Below are 19,715 nucleotides of genomic sequence, written 5' to 3' on the forward strand. Positions count from 1 at the left end.
TACACCCCTGCAACCAGACATGCTTTGTTTACTTATTTGCTGGATGCAGAGTTCAACAGAGTTCATTAGCCCAAAAGTTAACATAATTGTGCTTACAGTAAATGTTTTCCATTGTATGTCTGTTTACATTGGTAGCCTATTGGATAGGAAATGTTTCGGGTAGGGGAGGAGAGGCACGCAACAATCTCCCTCGCAGGATGCATGTATGAGACATTCAGGGTGGGATTACAGGATGTTTGTTTCCCGCAGCTCACATCACTAAGTCAAAATAGAAGCGACTAATCAAAAAAATACCTTTCAACATAAATTGGGCGTCAACAGCCAAGATCCATTAAACAATGCTGATGAAAGTCAGTGCCCTTCAAACTTGATATCTTGTATCATCCACCAGACTTAAACGGTGATATATGAAATAGACTATTCTTCTGCCACAAAAGCAGCACAGAAAAAAAGGTGTTGCTGAGAGGAGAGCAAATATAAAGTGTAAAGCAGGTCTAACACAATGGAATGGAATGTCTGAGCCCTGAACACTGATCAGCCGAAGATGAACTACTGGCCAGTGGAATGGGCATTATAGGCACCGAGCATCATTAACATGTGTGCACGTACTCTCTCTCTCCTATACCCGAATTATTCTCAAATAGCAGCAAGGCAGGCAGGGGCGACATACGGCCAACCTTACCTGCATATCCCTTGGTATTGGTTGTGGTAATAAAACGTTTTAGATGGTAGCCTATATTATGTTAATTACGTGCGTAAAAGTTTGATTAGATTTTAAAGGACGCATTGATTAAAACAATATGGTAGCTTTTATCCTGTTTTAAAGTTGTAGCCTGTCAACATAAAATCGAACAATATTTCAATTGTGGAATAAAAACTTGTTTTTAAACAGCTAGGCTACGTGACACGGCGCACTAACCTAACCCAAATGGAGTTTATTAAAACGCGTACGTGTGCTAATCTCCAAGCCGATCTGACATTTTCCCCACTCACCTTGAACACATCACCATACGTGCCAGTCCCAATACGATGAATTAACTCGTAATCATTCAACGGGTCCAAAAACGAGACTCCAATAGTGGTATCCATGCTTACAGACTGAACTGCGCCTGGACTCACATGCACGTTTTTATTCATTCATGACAACACATCCAGCGAATCAACCACTGGACGGACGCACGTTATAGTTCCAGTAAACCCTGGAGCGCAATACTCCACCACAATTCTGACAGGCAAATAGAGCTAATAGCCACAAATACTAGTCTTCTTTCCAGTCATTCATCTTATTCTAGCCGAATCACAACTGGGGTTGTAGGCTGGGTTTCTGTATAAGCACTTTGTGATATCTCCTGATATAAAAAGGTGCTTTATAAATACATTTGATCTATTTATTATGCACCGTCGTGTATCCAAGTCAAGTGATCTCAAATCCCAAGTGTTTTCCTGATATATAACAAAATATTACCACTCAGGAAAACAAACAGGCAGATGCACACTGTACATCGATGAATACCCCTTCATGACATGTGAAACAGTACATCCACAATATTAAAAAGAGAAAGGGTATCATTTTAACTTATTTTATTATCTGCAGATAAAAAACAAACAAGTTATCAAGCAAAATACTACTGAATGTAGCTACCAGGGACACCTACAGCAATCCCATTTAAACAGTGTGTGGTCTTTCTGGTCACTTTCTATTGCCTATTGCAGCTCTGGCTAGTCTCAACTGAAGGCCACCTACATTAGAAAAAAAAGGCAAAGTATAAGGCAACAAATAGCTAGCATATAAAGAGCCAACGTAACAGAGCTGGACATTGTTACACAGTAATAGTCCCAATCACTTCCAGGGATTTCAATCAAAAAGATGAAAATTAAGATTCAAGGGCAGAAAATATAGAATGGAATTCAGACTGCTTTCTAACAGAGCAATTCCCCCATTCCAAAACAGGTTCTGGGACAGGGTGTTTTCACCATTACTTTGGCTTTACAGAGCTTCTACACATAAATCAGTGAGTACTCAGAGTTGATGTGCACTACTGCCCATTAGATCCACACAAAGTGACAGCAATTGAATGTTTTAAACGGCCTATGATACACAATCATTATTGAATCACAAGATTAAAAAGAATGACTTGGTTGACAAATCTGTTCAAACTTGATTAAAGAGACTTCCTCCACATGGACACGTGTGTCATGTCCTTACCGACCCTCTTATGACCTTAACAGGACTTATGATATGATTGCTAAAATAACCTTAAAAATAAAAATCTCATCGCTGATGCATCAGTTGTGTGTATTGCCTCTCAGTCGGTCCTACAGTCAGTCTCCCTTTGTTTTTCTCCCAATGGAAACTCTAGCCTGGTTCCAGATCTGTTTGTGCTGTATAGACACTCCTATGACAAGGACCATGGGAGTTGGCTATACAACACAACCAGACATGGGAACCAGGCTGGAGAAAGTTCTACAGCCAGAGTTCTCCTTCTACAGAGATTTGCGCTGGCGCTTCATGAACGACATGGTGTAGTCTCCCGACTGCGTGCTCTTCTGCCTCTTCATTTGAACCTGTGACTGGGCGGTGAGCTGGAGCTTGATGGCACTGGAGTTGATCTTGGCTGCCGACAGCAGCTCCTTCATGCCTTTCATCTTCTTGCTCTGGAAGGCCACCAGGGGACCCATGCTGGGGGAAGGCAGCTGTTGGGCAGGAGAGGGCACCGGGCTGGGGGACTTGGCCTTGCCTTCTGGGTCTCCACCGCGGAGTCCTGAGGAGCGACGCCGCGTCCCACCCTCCCCACCTACTTTCTTGGCCTGGGCGGGCTGGGTTGGTGGTGGGACAGGGGTGGTGGGGGTGGATTGTGTAGGAGGGGAAGCTTGGTCTTCCAGTTTGGACTCACGTCTCGGCCCACGTCTTCGCCCCTCGCGGGGGTCCTCGCTGGATTGGTCGTCGTCGTCCTGGGGCTCCGGCTCTTTGGTGATGATAGACACTTTCTGACGAATCTGTGGAGTTAATAGTGTTTAAAAGGGTGGTTTGTGAAAACATCTAGTTGGGTTAAATAGGTTATAAAGTGACTAGGGATGCCTTTAAAGGGATAGTCCAGTCTTGTGGTGGTGTGATTACCTGTGCGTCAAAACGACTGAGGGACTGGACCAGGTAGGTGGCCCAGCCCACGTGGAGGACGGGGGTGGGGCTTCCCTCCTCCCACTTACAGATACCGTCATAAAACCGCAACAGGTGGGCAAAGCATTCGGGGTCCTGGAGGGCCGAGAGGGCGGCGGCCTGTATGGGCTGGTCCTGAGGTGGAGAGAGAAGGGGCGAGAGAGAGGGAAGAGAGGGGGGCGAGAGAGAGGGAAGAGAGGGGGGCGAGAGAGAGGGAAGAGAGGGGGGCGAGAGAGAGGGGGGCGAGAGAGAGGGGCGAGAGAGAGGGAAGAGAGGGGCGCGAGAGAGGGAAGAGAAATTAATGGAACATAGTAAGGAAATGAGTAGATAATAGATAGAAGAGTGAAGTTAGATGAATGGGGTCCATTCAATACATCAATGAAAGGCAGCTGTCATATGAGATATCATTAATGCATCATTCTGGGACATGAGATTAAAATGAGAAGTGGAAAAATGTTTATTCGGTTCTTAATGATGTAACGACGAATGGAATTGTACCTTTTCTCCTCCCTCCCCTCCGCTCTCGGCAGCTGCAGCAGTCTCCTTCAGCAGGGTGGGGATGACGTCGTTGGCGATGTCGAAAAATTCCTTGTAGATCTCTTCATCCTCGCGGAAGTAGTTGTAGCTGGGGGAGTGAGATCATCGTAGATTGTTATAAAGCACATGAGGTCAGTTCATGATGACCTTTCATTCATTCAATTAGGTTATTTATTTTCCACGTATGCAGTAAAAGGGATATTAAAATGTGTGAACACTTGTATCCCTTCTTTGTTTTCAAGAACCCAAAAACATGACAGAAAATACTCAAACGGCATGTTATTTATGTTGGTAGATCACACGCCATGATCCTTGTTGTCGTGACAGCAAGCCGAGGGAGCCGAGAATGAAGAACAATGTGTGAAACAGGAAAGGCAGAGAGGTAAAGGGAAGTCGAGAAGAGAGGGAATGTACAGACTTGCCTTTCTGGTGCACACATCCCAGAGACAGAAAGAGACCAACAGAGAAACAGGAGGAAATCGGCCCCGTCGGCTGTTCCCTGTGATCGGATCGGTTAGTATTTTTAGCCCCTGCAGGCCGATGAACAGTGTTTAAATAGGAGTAAAGTGCAGGTTTACTGCCCCACGAGGATCAGAGCCAAACCTGGAGGAAAGCTCCCTGCGATTGCTTGTCCTGAGAACATCGTATTTAGGCAACACACACCCTGTTAGTCAGACAGAATTATGCCCCTTGAAGATATGCATGCAATATAATGAGTATAGTGCCATACAAAACCATAAGCTAGCCTGAAAGGACATGGTCAGACAACTTGTTCCAGATTTAAGTCTACAAAACACTGTAATTAAGAGCCTAACGTTTCTGAGAGACATCTGCTGCCCCCTACTGTCAGAAAGGTGAAACAGTAACTGGTGTAAATTGTTCTTTAGCTAACCTCAGCAAAAGATGGTCAACAGGGTTTGCCTCAGTATCCATGGTTTCAATACTAATAATTAATATGTAAACTTCGTAATTTATGTAAACTTCGTTGTTGTTGTATTTTACCCCCCTTTTCTATCCAATTTCAATCGTCTCATCGCTCCAACGAGCTCGAGAGGCAAAGGTCGAGTCATACGTCCTCAAAAAACATGCCCCGCCAAACCGAGCTTCTTAACACTGCTCGCTTAACCCAGAAGCCAGCCGCAGCAATGTATAGGAGTTAACACCGTTCACCTGATGACAGAGGTCAGCCTGCAGGCACCCAGCCCACCACAAAGAGTCGCTAGAGCGCGATGAGCCAAGTAAAGCCAACCCCCCCCCAGCCAAACCCTCATCGTACCTGAACAATGCTGGGTAAATTGCGCACCGCCCTGTCACGGCCGGTTGTGATACAGCCCAGGATCCAACCCGGGTCTGTGGTGAAGCATCTAGTGCCTTAGAACGCTGTGCCACTCGGGAGGTGAAATTGGACTTTTATAGCCCTTTTCATTACATAAACAATCAATAAGGCATTACATTAGGGAAGTTAAGGGACACTTAAATGAATGATGCCAAAGGTGATACCTTTTTACCATAAAACACAGATAGTTGACACAGAGCAGCAGTGTAAGGAGCATACAGAAGGTAGCTAAGCTTGTTGCTCCAGTAACTTACTCCTGCATGACCTGTGCAGCCTCGGCCCAGGCCCCCAGTGCCTCCCGGACCTCCCTGTGTCTGTAGTGGTAGCCAGCCAAGTACATGAAAGGGTAGATGTGTTCGTTGTTGTAGTACTTCTTAGCAGAGTTCACAGCCTGGAAAAAAAATAAAAACACACATACTTGCAAGGTATGAATAACTCCTCAAAATGAGCCGATTAAATATCTCAAGGATGATTTTGTTAAGATGACGTTTCAAATCAAAATGTCACCGCTTCAATGTTGGTGTACAGATCCACACACTCACTTGAAGGTGGATGGTGTAGGGGTTCCCTTTGCCAGGGAGGGGCTCCTGGTCCTCCAGGTCAGCCAGGGTGCCCATGGCCATGGGGTATCTGTGGCACAGCAACGGCAAAGAGCCACTTGGGTTGAAATGACAGAACAATAAAACATGCTTACCACAGAAAATAATTAATTTGGATGTAAACCAATAAGCATTTTCACCACAACACTTCAAAACTAATTTAGTATTTTCAACAAGCGTTTGAGATAAAAAAAATTTTTTTTTAAAAATCACCTTTCCAGGTCTCCTCGCTCATAGAGCAGCCATAGAAGCCTCTGTGTAGGAAAAAGATCAGAGACCGAGGACAACACAGAGAAGCATTTATGAGGTAAATATAAACTACTGTTCCAGCCAGCTTGATGTCTTCGATGATGCCAACAGGTGTGTTTTAGGTGAAACTCTCCCCATACAATATTAATTATATCACACTTATCATCCCCAATGTGCTGATGGTGGTCACACCTGTTGAAGCTGTAGCATCTCAGAGCTGTCAGTGTGCAGGTCCAGTGAAGGGTTGATGGCACACACCATGAAGGCCACCTCCATGTTCCTGTTACACTTCATATAGGAGCCCTTCAGGTACAGCCAGCTCTGGAGGACAGGGGGAGATGGGGGTTAAGGTTGAGAGGTGTTGTACTGTGTTTACAAGTTCAAGGTGAGTGTGTGTGTGTAGAACAGCAGTTCTATGTAGTTGATAAGTAGCTATATTAAAAAAGGTGTGTGAGTGCATGTTATTATAATGTAATGTTATTGCAAGGGGTGGAAGTATCTCTGTACCTTACTTACCCTCTCGCCGACACCGGCGGCAACTGTCTGCCCCCTCCGGTCCTCGTTGCCCTTGCCGTGCCAGGTGACCTCAGCGGTCTCCTCTCCGTTCTTGCCAAAGATGACCCAGGCATGGTCCTCGGACAGGGCGAGGTGAACGTCCCGCAGCCCCAGAACCTGGCACGCTGCCACCACTGCAAATGCCACCCCCGAGCTGTCCAGCTTTGTGCCTGTTCAAAATAAAGAAAAGCAATAGGATTGAGTTAGTAACAGCTTTAGCCTCCTTCAGACAAAACAACCTTGTATTTTAATCAAACTATACAACATGCTTTCCTGTTTGTGAACAATGGTTTTTATTGGGTCACAAGGGCAATACAATCACACACAAAAAATACCATTACCTTTTCTGGTTATTTTGTATTCCCCCCCCACTTACACACCGTCCCATCCCCACCTATCCCAAACATACCCCAGGCGGACCCACTCACAATAAATAAATAATACATTTTAAAAAATGAACACACTACCAGTCAAATGTTTGGACAGACTTACTCATTCCAGGGTTTCTTTATTTGACTATTTTCTACATTGCAGAATAATAGTGAAGACATCAAGACTATGAAATAACACATATGGAATCAGGTAGTACCCCAAAAGGTGTTAAACGAATCAAAATATATTTTATATTTGAGATTCTTCAAAGTAGCCACCCTTTGCCTTGATGACAGCTTTGCACACGCTTGGCATTCTCTCAACCAGTTTCATGAGGTAGTCACCTGGAATGCATTTCAAAAGAAAAAGTGTGCCTTGTTAAAAGTTAATTAGCAAAAATGATTTCCTTCTTAATACGTTTTAGTCAATCAGTTGTGTTGTGACAAGGTAGGGATGATATACAGAAGATAGCCCTGTTTGGTAAAAGACCAAGTCCATATTATGGCAAGAACACCTCAAATAAGCAAAGAGAAATGACAGTCCATCCTTACTTTAAGACATGAAGGTCAGTCAATCTGGAACATTTCAAGAACTTTGAAAGTTTCTTCAAGTGCAGTCGCAAAAAACAAAGCGCTATGATGAAACTGGCTCTCATGAGGACCGCCACAGGAAAAGAAGACCCAGAATGACCTCTGCTGCAGAGGATAAGTTCATTAGAGTTACCAGCCTCAGAAATTGCAGCCCAAATAAATGTGTCAGAGTTCAAGTAACAGACACATCTCAACATCAACTGTTCAGAGGAGACTGCGTGAATCAGGCCTTCATGGTTGAATTGCTGCAAAGAAACCACTGCTAAAGGACACCAAGAATAAGAAGAGAGTTGCTTGGGCCAAGATACACGAGCAATGGACATTAGACCGGTGGAAATCGGTCAGTTGGTCTGATCAGTCCAAATTTGAGATGTTTGGTTCCAACCGCCGTGTCTTTGTGAGACGCAGAGTAGGCGAACGGATGATCTCCGCATGTGTGGTTCCCACCGTGAAGCATAGAGGAGGTGTGATGGTGCTATGCTGGTGACACTCAGTTATTTATTTAGAATTCAAGGCACACTTAACCAGCAGGGCTACCACAGCATTCTGCAACGATACGCCATCCCATCTGGTTTGCGCTTAGTGGGACTATCTGTTATTCAACAGGACAATGACCCAACACACCTACAGGCTGTGTAAGGGATATTTGACCAAGGAGAATGATGGAGTGCTGCATCATATGACCTGGCCTCCATCATCACCCAACCCAATTGAGATGGTTTGGGATGAGTTGGACCGCAGAGTGAAGGAAAAGCAGCCAACAAGTGCTCAGCATATGTGGGAACTCATTCAAGACGGTTGGAAAAGCATTCCAACAGCATTCCAGGTGAAGCTTGTTGAGAGAATGGCTACTTTAAAGAATCTCAAATATATTTTGATTTGTTTAATAGTTTTTTGGGAACTAAAGAAAAAACCTTGAATGAGTAGGTGTCCAAACGTTTGACTGATACTATCTGTCCCACACACACACACACACAAAGTTGGGGGTCACTTGGAAAAGTCCTTGTTATTGAAAGTAAAGCACATTTTTTGTCCATTAAAATAACATCAAATTGATCAGAAATACAGTGTAGATATTGTTAATGTGGTAAATTACTATTGTAGCTGGATTTTTTTATGGAATATCTACATAGGCGTACAGATGCCTATTATCAGCAACCATCACTCCTGTGTTCCAATGGCACGTTGTGTTAGCTATTCCAATTGTATCATTTTAAAAGGCTAATTGATTATTAGAAAACCTTATTGCAATTATGTTAGCACAGATTAACTGTTGTTCTGATTAAAGAAGCAATACAACTGGCCTTAGACAAATTGAGTATCTGGAGCATCAGCATTTGTGGGTTCGATTACAGGATCAAAATGGCCAGAAACAAAGAACTTTCTTCTTAAACTCGTCAGTCTATTCTTGTTCTGAGAAATGAAGGCAATTCCATGTGAGGAATTTCCAAGAAGCTGAAGATCTCATACAACGCTGTGTTGTCCCTTCACAGTACAGCGCAAACTGCCTCTAACCAGAATAGAAAGAGGAGTGGGAGGCCCCGGTGCACAACTGAGCAAGAGGACAAGTACATTAGTGTGTCTAGTTTGAGAAACAGATGCCTCACAAGTCCTCATAAGTTTTTCTAATGATCAATTAGCCTTTTAAAATGATAGAATAAGATATATGATTTGATCAGCCATGTACCCCAAATCCTACCTGTGATGAGACTGAAGAGGGATTGGATGTGGGCGCGGTCCTTAAAGTAGGAGCGGCTCAGGCTGTTCCAGATGACGTCAGACACCTTCTTCACCAGTTCCCTGCTGGATCCACCAGCAGGCCTGCGGTACTGAGACAGGTCCACTGCTCCCCGGATTTGGGCAGTAAAACGCTCACGTAGGGCCGACAGCATCCCTAACTCCACTGTAGGGAAGCAGGAGTTTGGACAGTCGGGCTCCAGTGGCTCGAAGCGCACCCCCGGGACATTTATTGGTATGACCCGGTTCACGGCCAGGAAGTGTTCAACGAAGCCCAGGACCAATGAGAGAAGGGCCAGGTCCGGTTCGGGTTTACGGAGCTCCGCATCGAACAACGCAACCACACCATCGATCCCCTTTAGGGGAAAGTGTTTCTTCTGGGCTGAGTGTAGTCCCATGTCGAACCCTCTCCTCCTTCACAGCTCGCAGTCACTCACTAGGCCGGTGTGTCTTCTCCACTCTCAGCTGCAGTGATGTCATAGGGGCTGGATGAGAGCAAAGTGTAAATCAGTACCAGCACACACATTGAAATCAGTTATACTGTATTTTCCCCTAACACTCAAAGGCCTTTGTATGGCTTCTTTCACTTTGTGCAAAAAAAACGGTAGACTGACCAGCATAAGTGGGCGTGGCACAAATATCCATTCATTACGCAAAATAGGTAAAAAATAAAAAAAAGTTAAACTAATACTGGGTACAAATCTTGATATCTGATACAAACTGGGCTAACTCGCTAATAACAATGTTGTAAAATAATATCAAACACAGATAATAGCATGATAGTTTAAATGGTTAGATAACATTTCACCACCCCACACAAGATCATAAAATTAACAATAAACTATTAAGATTAATTTTTGGTCAAGACCAAACACGAAGGTTGAGGAATTTGATTGACAGGCAGGTGCAGTTAGCAACAATATGCAAATAGGCTATGTAATATGCCAAAGCTAGCCAGCTATGCTAGCAGGTATAATAGCAAAACATGCACAACTAGATGAAAATACAACTATTATTTGTATTCCAATCGATTTACAAACCTTCCCGAACTCATAGCCCGCTCCTAAGCTTATTAATATTTCCAAAGAAAGCTAATACGCACCCGTTAGTTCAATGCTACATCCACATGTTTTTGTTTGTGCCTTGCTTTTGCCGCGCAGTTCTATGACTGTATTCGGTCTGTTCAAATGTGTCAGAACTTTGGCGCGCCTTCAAATTGCTACCAACAATGCAGTGGTGCTTAATCGAAGATTAGACAGTTCAAAGTATTTGCAGCTCTACTAAGCTGCGCACCCGGCGCTCAGTTTAAACGTGTTTGAACGAGACCCCTTTTGTCCTTCCTTTATTGACTGGACAGATGCATGTATGGAAATGTAGTTCAACTTTACACCATTGTTGCCAAAACGTTCTAAATAAGATCACCGGAGAAGACAACATTATAACGCGTTTATTGAAACATTGATGGCAAGTCTCGTGATAAACATTACATCATGAAAAGAGGCGGGCACACCCCCACATTTTTTTTTCAAATGAACGCATTAACGTTTTTCTGTAGGCAAGTCATTTTTTAATCACATTTTAAAATCACATTCAGGCATCCGTGAGACACAGCATTAAATAAAAATAGGCTTTAATTATAGGGCCTTAAATGGTTGGCAAACACAAAAAGACTTCATACATGCTCATGGGCAAGCTCATTTAGAACCTAGTCTGATCATCTTATATAATGTCGCCTAGTAGTTCCCCAGACAACTAGGTTAAGGTTAACGCAATGTTTTATACAGAAATGTGATATTGCATAGGCAGGGATGGGCAAAAAGGATTAAATAAAATGACAAAATACCATAAAGATCAAGGCATCAAAATAAATCACAGAATACTTGTATTTTGAAATGTATTTAATTGAAATACAGTTTTACATTTGCAAGTAGCAAGCCCAAACATAAACAACATTCTCAGTAACAGTTACAGAAACATTACATTTACTTGCTGTGACTGTGATATGTGTTGTTTTATCTACCTTAGTTGAATGCACTGACTTGAGTCACTCTGGAAACTAGTTTCTGCTGAATGACCTAAATGTATGTGTGGAAATGAACATACCAAAATGAACTGCAAAGCACACTGGGTATTATTATTGGCCTTGTTTCAGGGGGCATGTCTAGATGGAATACAGCTTTACCTAATTATCCTAACCTGCTACAAAAGTCAATTTTGACAAAAGCCATAGCCCTTCCAGACAAAACCTTGATTTGGGTGGAGCTCATTAGCATAATACTTAGCATGCTTTGCGATTGTCTATTTTTTCATACAGATTTATTATTAATTTACTTAGCAGATGCTGTTATCACACCATAGTGCAATCAGACTTCTGATATCAATGCAGGGTGAAAGGGGACCACAAAATAATGAACCGCTATAATTAAGAATAATATATATAGTATTTTGTATTTGGAAAATACAAATTACAGCTCTTGAAAGTATCTTGTTAAAAAAATGCATTGGAGTGTAGTTCTGCCCAGTGTAATACACATTACAAAATACTCAGACGCAATTGAACTACACCAAACAAAAATATAAACGCAACATGGAAAATGTTGGTCCCATGTTTCATGAGCTGAAATAAAATAAATGTTTCATAAGCACAAAAAGCTTATTCCTTTCAAATTTTGTGCACAGAAGTCTAAATCGTTTAGGGAGCGTGCAATTGGCATGCTGACTGCAGAAATGTCCACTGGAGCTGTTGCCAGAGAATGTAATGTTCATTTCTCTACCATAAGCTGCCTCAAAGGCAGTTTTACAAAATGTGCAGTATGTCCAACCGGCCTCAGAACCGCAGACCACGTGTATGGCGTCGTGTGGGCACGCGTTTTGCTGAGGTCAACGTTGTGAACAGAGTGCCCCATGGTGGCGGTGGGGTTATGGTATGGGTAGGCATAAGCTACAGACAACGAACACCATTTATTTGACCTTTATTTAACTAGGCAAGTCAGTTATAAACAAATTCTTATTTTCAATGACGGCCTAGGAACTGTGGGTTAACTGCCTCGGAAACAAGATCTTCCAACCTTCTGGTTACGAGTCCAATGCGCTAACCACTAGGCTACCTGCGCTAACCACTAGGCTACCTGCTCTAACCACTAGGCTACCTGCTCTAACCACTAGGCTACCTGCTCTAACCACTAGGCTACCTGCGCTAACCACTAGGCTACCTGCTCTAACCACTAGGCTACCTGCTCTAACCACTAGGCTACCTGCGCTAACCACTAGGCTACCTGCTCTAACCACTAGGCTACCTGCTCTAACCAATAGGCTACCTGCCGCACCAATTGCATTTTATCGATGTCAATTTGAATGCACAAAAATACTGTGATGAGATCCATTGGGCCCATTGTGAGGCCCATTTTGTTTTAAGGTATCTGTGACCAATAGATGCATATCTGTATTCCCAGTCATGTGAAATCCATAGATTAGGGCCTAATGAATTTATTTCAATTGACTGATTTCCTCATATGAACTGTAACAGTAAAAAAATCGATGAAATTATTCCATTTTGCTTTACATTTTTGTTCTGTACATATATTTCCAATACATGTAACAGAAATACTGCCCATCTATGTGAATAGGCCTACACTGGGCTTTGCTTTTTGTTTTATAGGCTAAGCACTCTAAGGCCAATTTACATTCTAAAATTAGAAAACATAGGGTCATGTTTGCATAATAAAATGTAGGTATTTTGCCAAAAACAGGCTATACATTTATAAACACAATGGGAAAATGTTGGGTATAGCCCTTTAAATGAGCTAACGTCAAATGTCCGCCTTGTTTCGCTCTTTCGGTCCTGTACACTCACAGCGCTTCAGTACGTGCGCGTGAAGGTGCACAGGCTCGGTGACACTTGCACCCAGCTCTTTGGGAATAGGAGGAAAGTCGGAAGAAAAGGTTATTTTAAGGACAGCAATTTCAACATTTATTCTCACCGTTACTGTGCAGAATATTGTGAAATTACAGGAAAATGGCAGATTCAATGACCCAGTCCGCCCAGATATCATCGTCGCAGGGGCTTGCCGATGGACAGAACTCTGTTGCGGCCAAAGACTCAAAAATGTCGGGTAAGACGGATGTCATTCTATGTTGCAATAGTCAACATAGAAATGCTGTTTAAACGTTAAGTAACACAGGTGCTTTGAAATAAAGTAGCCCGTTGCTCTAATGTAAGACCGTCAAAAAACAATGTTTTAGGACCGTGAAAGGCAGGTAAATTTAAAATGCTTAGCTCTACACTTATTTGTTCGTTGGGAAGGTTAACCAGTATATTGTCCTTGTCTCTGTAAGCACTTGACATAGTCAAGTTGTTGAACAAGTAGTCCATACCTTGTAAACTGATTATTTTGCATTATTGTGGGCGTCAAAGGGTGCTAAATATCCTAATATTAGACGTCCTACTTGACCAACAAACACCCACCGCCCTCTATGGGATCGAACGATACTCCACTGACGAGAAATTGTTTTAGAACACGGTTACCACCTTACCCGTCGTTGGTTCGAGAAACGCGCACCACGATTTGATGGAACACCAAACTAGTCTACTTGCTTTGCCGAAGTTCTTTCAACCTCTGCAATCCCGAATGTTTTATTAACAAGACAAGGAAACCGAACGCAATGCCACATTTTATTCTCTATTTGGGCCACGGTGAAATGGCTACATGTTGCAGGGACTGTGATCTGCACTGCAGATTCATTGTTACCAATGATTTGTATATACACTAGTTGACTGACAGGGGGCGCTGTTTTGAAGTCACTGTTCCTCTATCTTGGCACTCCCCCATTGTTAAAAAAAAAAGAAAAAAAAAAGATTAGCTATATAAATTAATGTATTAATTTCTACATTCGTTTTTGCCACATTTATTATATTAGACACCATACTGCATACTTTTTCAGTTGTGAGGTTAACAATTTTTTTCCCCTTAAAAGTATATGTTTTTAGAGATTTAATGTCTTGACTACAATAAAAACATACACAAATGCATGTAATTTTGTCCTTGAAACATGTAAATGAAATACTGTAGAATTCCAGTCCTACTGGGGAGTTCCCATATTGCCTACTAGTGGTTTCAAAGCTTCTCAATGAAATGTTTTACCCTATTTAACTAGGCAAGTCAGTTAATAACAAATTCTTATTTTCCATGATGGCCTAGGAACAGTGGGTTAACTGCCTTGTTCAGGGGCAGGATGCCAGATTTGTACTTTGTCAGCTCGAGGTCCAACACTCTAACCACGAGACTACCTGCCTCACATCAATACATGGATGGCATCAACAATCCAGGGTTTATATACATTGTTGATTGTTATTGGGCAACTGCAAATTTAAGGGAGGACCTCTTAAAGGCCTGCTGTTGTTTTTTTCTGTTGCCAAATCACCTCCACATTGGTCAACAAAGCCATGCAAGAATATTAGTGCTTCAAAGTCCAATCCCTCTAAATTTGTTTGCTATGATGCATTGATTCTATGGTTTGTTTTTTGTTTCTATTTTATCATTGGCTGCATGTGTCCTGTAAGCTAAATGATTGGGGGGAGGAAAGGACACTGTTGTCTTCAAACTGACAGTTTATTGTCCATTAGGGAAGGGCATTTCAAATAGTTTAATCCATCTATTCAGCAAACCATGTCTCACTAATTAAACTTGAAACAAGCCTCTGTTGGGAGTACATTTGTGTATTAGGCTATAACTTCCTGTATATTATGCAATATTGGCAAATACTTATGGGGTACTGATAGTAAAATAAATGTTACACTGCCATACATGCACTCAACATATTCAGTTGGCCTTGCTGTTATGGTTTTTGTCATTGTTTTCCATTGTCTTTAATCTGTTTCTCTTTTGTTCAATTTGTTGGTGCATTGGGTGGGGAATGGAATTATTTTTTCTTCGGGGGGACTGTGGGGGAGGTCTTGGATGGTTGAGGGGCAGCTCTTTGGGAACTGTTGGGGGGAGGGTCTTGAGCAGAGCATTGACTCTGGTTGCTTCTGTGTCGCTCTGGATGGGAGGCTGTTCGATGACCAATATGACGTAGTTGTTGAGCGGCTTCACTGCATGTATATTGTATTTAATTTTTTTAAAAAAATTAAATAAAAAAAATGTTATGCTAAAGTAGCCTAATCAGATGATCAATGTACAAACTGCTCTTAAATAGAAAATCATTACCTTATTGGTTGACCTACAGGTTGTGTGTTACAGGCTTACTTTACCTTATGTTAACAACTAACCCTTTTAAATGTAGTTTGTACTGTATATCATTTCAAAGGCATGCTAAAAAAGGGACCCAGCTCATTTTGCCAACGGGGAATGCTTTTGTAATCTGTTCAAGGCTGAATACCAGTTATATTGCCTCAAGAGGGTGTGTCACAAAGGCATTTTACGAACTTGTACATTTTTCAAAGGTGAGTAATATTTACGCTTAGATCAAACCGACCGCGTCGTTGCATTTTGGTACACCAGGATTACTTTCATTTCCAATCAAAGGCTGTGTTTGCCTTGCAGCATTGCGTTGCAGTGCGTTTGGTGTGGTGCACATGTTGGACGTCTCAAACGTATGCATCAGACTATATGCGTAGTCGGCTTGACATAAATGGTAGCAGAAGGTGAATGTTGAACTTTAGTTATATACATATTCAGATGAGGCTGCGTACTATTTTGCGCAATGACTCTGTCGGTGTGTTCGACATGCTAGGCCAGTGATAACTTTTTCAGTGTTTTTTTTAAAAGTGTAAATTTAATGTTTAAAAAAAAAAACGAATCTCCAAGATATTGGGATTGCCTTTGCATTTCTCTGAAGTCCGTGCTACATTGTCAGTTGTCTGTCTACCATTCTTTCATTTGTCCTTGGTCACACAGACCAGATGCAGTTCCTTGTCTGACTATTTATTCCCCCCCCTTAACTCGGCTGTATGATTTAATGATGACACAAGTCCTCGTTGGACCCTTGGCACTACTGTCGTACAGTATCAATGTCCCGTGGCCAAGTTAATGTAGCACCCAGTCTGGAGGAAACCAAATGGACTTACAGTACCAGTCAAACGTTTGGACACCTACTCATTCCAGGGTTTTTCTTTATTTTCACTATTTTCTACTTTGTAGAATAATAGTGAAGACATCAAGACTATTAAATAGCACATGGAATCATGTAGTGACCAAAGTGTTAAACTAATCAATATATTTGAGATTCTTTAAAGTAGCCATCCTTTGCCTTGATGACCGCTTTGCACACTTGGCCTATTTGCCATCTGAGGCCGGTGTTGGCCAGTCTCTTTTATGCCTACTTCATTCTCAACACACTTGAGTGACAACACTAAGGAAGTGACCATAGAGATCAACCTAAGAGGTCTCGCATCTAAAAGTGCATTGAGCCAGTTGATTGTCAGGGTTATTTAGTTCATGAAAAGCACCCCCTGTTCTTTTCGATGCCGCTTCTCCGAGGTGATTGTGCAAAGCTCCGTCAATGGAACCATTTATCTAAGGTGGCAGAATGTCCATGGGTCTACCATTTTGTTGGACTGTACAGGAGAATTTGTTACAATGATTTCTGAATATCTCCGAAATGCTGTTCAAGTTGTCAGTGTTTGAATCAGTGCTATTTTCTTCCTGCATCTGTTTTAATAGGAAGTTAAAATATTGCCTGAAAAAACCAAAGCAACTACTGGACTAGAGATGCATTATTCAAACTCCGCAATATTGTAATTTTACTGTGTTATCAGCGCTAAATCCGGTGCTCTCTGTTTCATAGGCTATGGGCATTTTGATCGGGATTTCCACCCGTTTTCAGTTAGAATGACGGTTGAGGTCAGCAAACGGCAAGAAGATAATGTTTTTAGTTTGAAAGATGTGTGCTAGTTAAAGCTACACTAAATATACAGTAGTCACTAAGGATTACTTTAGACTAGAGATGATATCATTTGAAATGCTGCATTTTGCAGAGTGTGAATTAACATTCGGCTAGTTTTAGCTTGACTGTTAAGATGCAGTGAAATGGATACAGGCTGAGGAATGATCCAGAATCTAGGCCAGTGCAATGAGGAGCCTGCAGATAAGACCATGGCAGTAGTTTGTGAGAACATGGGGTACTTTTGGCCCCCTCTCCTATCTGCTTCTTATTTTCTCTCCCTCTCTGGCTGGCGCTCTGTTCTGGCAGACTATATAGTCTAAGGTCAGTAAATCGGGCTGAGGCAGCAAACTGCCCCCCCCTGGGGGTTTGAGTGACTTCACTTTCCTCGGGATGGGACAGAAATGGCTGGTAAGACTGGGAATGCAAAGTTAGGCCCTCACTCCCCCATAAATGAGCCTACATCCACATCTAGTAGTAGAGAATAGGGTGGCATTGTACCAAAGCAGGTTCACTTCCTACTCATGTCTGCCGGTCATGAGAATGTTGTATCAAGGCTGGAAGTGTTGGAAACACGAGCTATATGAAGCCATGTTTAACCCTTGTCATAGACAACCATAACTAGAGGAATGGTCAAAGTCTGTAAAAAAATGCAAATTTTTGACAAAGATGAGTCTGCTAAAAGGGAGTGGTTCTCTTGCATAGATCTTCTTAGATAAGTGACTCTCTAGAGGTTGTTTTTGTGGACACTGTGAGGATACGTTTTCCATCTGAAATAGTTCATGTACTTGCACGCTACCACCAATGGTTTCAGGCTATTTGGAATTGTCAGCGAAAGAAGCAGAACGTTGACTCATTTTCTTATTGCAGGTGTGGCATAGGTAGATTAAGAGTCTGGGCGAGTCTTAAAGAGGAATGTTACATAGCAAGGGCTCGTCGACCTGATCAGCCAGTCTCCTACGTGACTCGTTTTGGGGCGACGATGACTCTTATTGATTAACCGGCTCATGCATTTTACCATATGTCATACGCATATACTGAGTCTACAAAGCATTAAGAGCACCTGCTCTTTCCATGACATAGACTAGGTAAATCCAGGTGAAAGCTATGATCCTTTATTGATGTCACTTGTTAAATCCACTTCAATCGGTGTAGATGAAGGGAGGGAGATGGGTTAAAGAAGGAATGTTAAGCCTTGAGAAATGGTTTGTGTGCTATTCAGAGGGTGAATGGGCAAGACAAGATTATACAGTTGAAGTCGGAAGTTTACGTTGACTGTGCCTTTAAACAGGTTGGAAAATTCCAGAAAATTATGTCATGGCTTTAGAAGCTTCTGATAAGCTAATTGACATCATTTGAGTCAATTGGAGGTGTACTTGTGGATGTATTTCAAGGCCTACCTTCAAACTCAGTGCCTCTTTGCTTGACATCATGGGAAAATCAAAAGAAATCAGCCAAGACCTCCGAAATAAAACTGTAGACCTACACAAGTCTGGTTCATCCTTGGGAGCAATTTCCAAATGCCTGAAGGTTCCACGTTCATCTGTACAAGCAATAGCACGCAAGTATAAACACCATGGGACCACGCAGCCGTCATACCGCTCAGGAAGGAGACGAGTTCTGTCTCCTAGAGATGAACATACTTTGGTGCGGAAAGTGCAAATCAATCCCAGAGCAACAGCAAAGGACCTTGTGAAGATGCTGGAGGAAACGGTACAAAAGTATCTATATCCACAGTAAAACAAGTCCTATATTGACATAACCTGAGAGGCCGCTCAGCAAGGAAGAAGCCACTGCTCCAAAACCGCCATTGAAAAAGCCAGACTACGGTTTGCAACTGCACATGGTGATAAAGATTGTACTTTTTGGAGACATGTCCTCTGGTCTGATGAAACAAAAATAGAACTGTTTGGCTGTAATGACCATCGTTATGTTTGGAGGAAAAAGGGGAGGCTTGCAAGCCGAAGAACAAAATCCCAACCGTGAAGCACGTTGGTGGCAGCATCATGTTGTGGGGGTGCTTTGCTGCAGGAGGGACTGGTGCACTTCACAAAATAGATGGCGGCATAAGGAGAAATTCTGTGGATATATTTAAGCAAGACATCAGTCAGGAAGTTAAAGCTTGGTCACAAATGGGTCTTCCAAATGGACAATGACCCCAAGCATACTTCCAAAGTTGTGGCAAAATGGCTTAAGGACAACAAAGCCAAGGTATTGGAGTGGCCATCACAAAGCCCTGACCTCAAACCTATAAAGCATTTGTGGGTAGAACTGAAAGTGTGTGTGAGCAAGGAGGTCGACAAACCTGACTCAGTTACACCAGCTCTGTCAGGAGGAATGGGCCAACATTCACCCAACTTATTGTAGGACCCTTGTGGAAGGCTACCCAAAACATTTGACCCGAGTTAAACAATTTAAAGGCAATGCTACCAAATACTAATTGAGTGGATGTAAACTTCTGACCCACTGGGAATGTGATGAAAGAAATAAAAGCTGAAATAAATAATTCTCTCTACTACTATTCTGACATTTCACATTCTTAAAATAAATTGCTGATCCTAACTGACCTAAGACTGAGTTTTTACTAGGATTAAATGTCAGGAATTGTGAAACTGGGCAAGGTGTATGTAAACTTCTGTAGTGGCTCCATGCATACACTAGATGACTGATAGGTGGCTCTGTGTTGAAGCCACTGTTCCTCC

General features: G+C 42.4%; 3 protein-coding genes across 9 annotated transcripts in view; 1 reads left to right on the forward strand and 2 right to left on the reverse strand.

Moving 5' to 3' along the window:
* LOC115133640 (mitogen-activated protein kinase kinase kinase kinase 2-like) overlaps nucleotides 1-1,481 on the reverse strand; it is a 31,230-nt gene extending 29,749 nt beyond the window's left edge. For both annotated transcript variants that reach the window (XM_029667081.2, XM_029667080.2), the window contains exon 1: nucleotides 994-1,481. In XM_029667081.2, coding sequence (XP_029522941.1) covers nucleotides 994-1,137 — 144 coding nt within the window. In that variant the 5' untranslated portion in view covers nucleotides 1,138-1,481. The remainder of the gene's footprint in view (nucleotides 1-993) is intronic.
* Nucleotides 1,482-1,566: 85 nt separating this feature from the next.
* On the reverse strand, nucleotides 1,567-10,423 carry men1 (multiple endocrine neoplasia I). 4 transcript variants are annotated; one of them, XM_029667082.2, is made up of 10 exons: nucleotides 10,235-10,423; nucleotides 9,095-9,617; nucleotides 6,386-6,603; nucleotides 6,071-6,199; nucleotides 5,843-5,883; nucleotides 5,573-5,687; nucleotides 5,285-5,421; nucleotides 3,656-3,782; nucleotides 3,119-3,292; nucleotides 1,567-2,997 (listed from the first exon to the last, which is right to left on the reverse strand). In XM_029667082.2, exons 2-10 carry the CDS (start codon nucleotides 9,528-9,530, stop codon nucleotides 2,485-2,487), a joined length of 1,890 nt encoding a protein of 629 aa, XP_029522942.1. In that variant the 5' UTR covers nucleotides 9,531-9,617; nucleotides 10,235-10,423; the 3' UTR covers nucleotides 1,567-2,484. The 4 variants fall into 4 exon arrangements, with proteins under 4 accessions (XP_029522942.1, XP_029522943.1, XP_029522944.1 ...); XM_029667083.2 differs by having other exon boundaries at nucleotides 6,395-6,603; nucleotides 10,235-10,422; XM_029667084.2 differs by having other exon boundaries at nucleotides 5,573-5,660; nucleotides 10,235-10,422.
* A 2,529-nt stretch (nucleotides 10,424-12,952) lies between these two features.
* The window catches only part of rtn3 (reticulon 3), a 33,374-nt gene continuing 26,611 nt past the window's right edge, over nucleotides 12,953-19,715 (forward strand). The window contains exon 1 of one of the 3 annotated variants that reach the window (XM_065021933.1): nucleotides 12,953-13,244. In XM_065021933.1, the coding sequence (XP_064878005.1) occupies nucleotides 13,148-13,244 (97 nt within the window). In that variant the 5' untranslated portion in view covers nucleotides 12,953-13,147. The remainder of the gene's footprint in view (nucleotides 13,245-19,715) is intronic. The other 2 variants (XM_029667087.2, XM_029667089.2) reach the window with 2 other exon arrangements.

This window comes from Oncorhynchus nerka, linkage group LG8 (genome assembly GCF_034236695.1).
Source record: "Oncorhynchus nerka isolate Pitt River linkage group LG8, Oner_Uvic_2.0, whole genome shotgun sequence".
NCBI lineage: Eukaryota > Metazoa > Chordata > Actinopteri > Salmoniformes > Salmonidae > Oncorhynchus > Oncorhynchus nerka.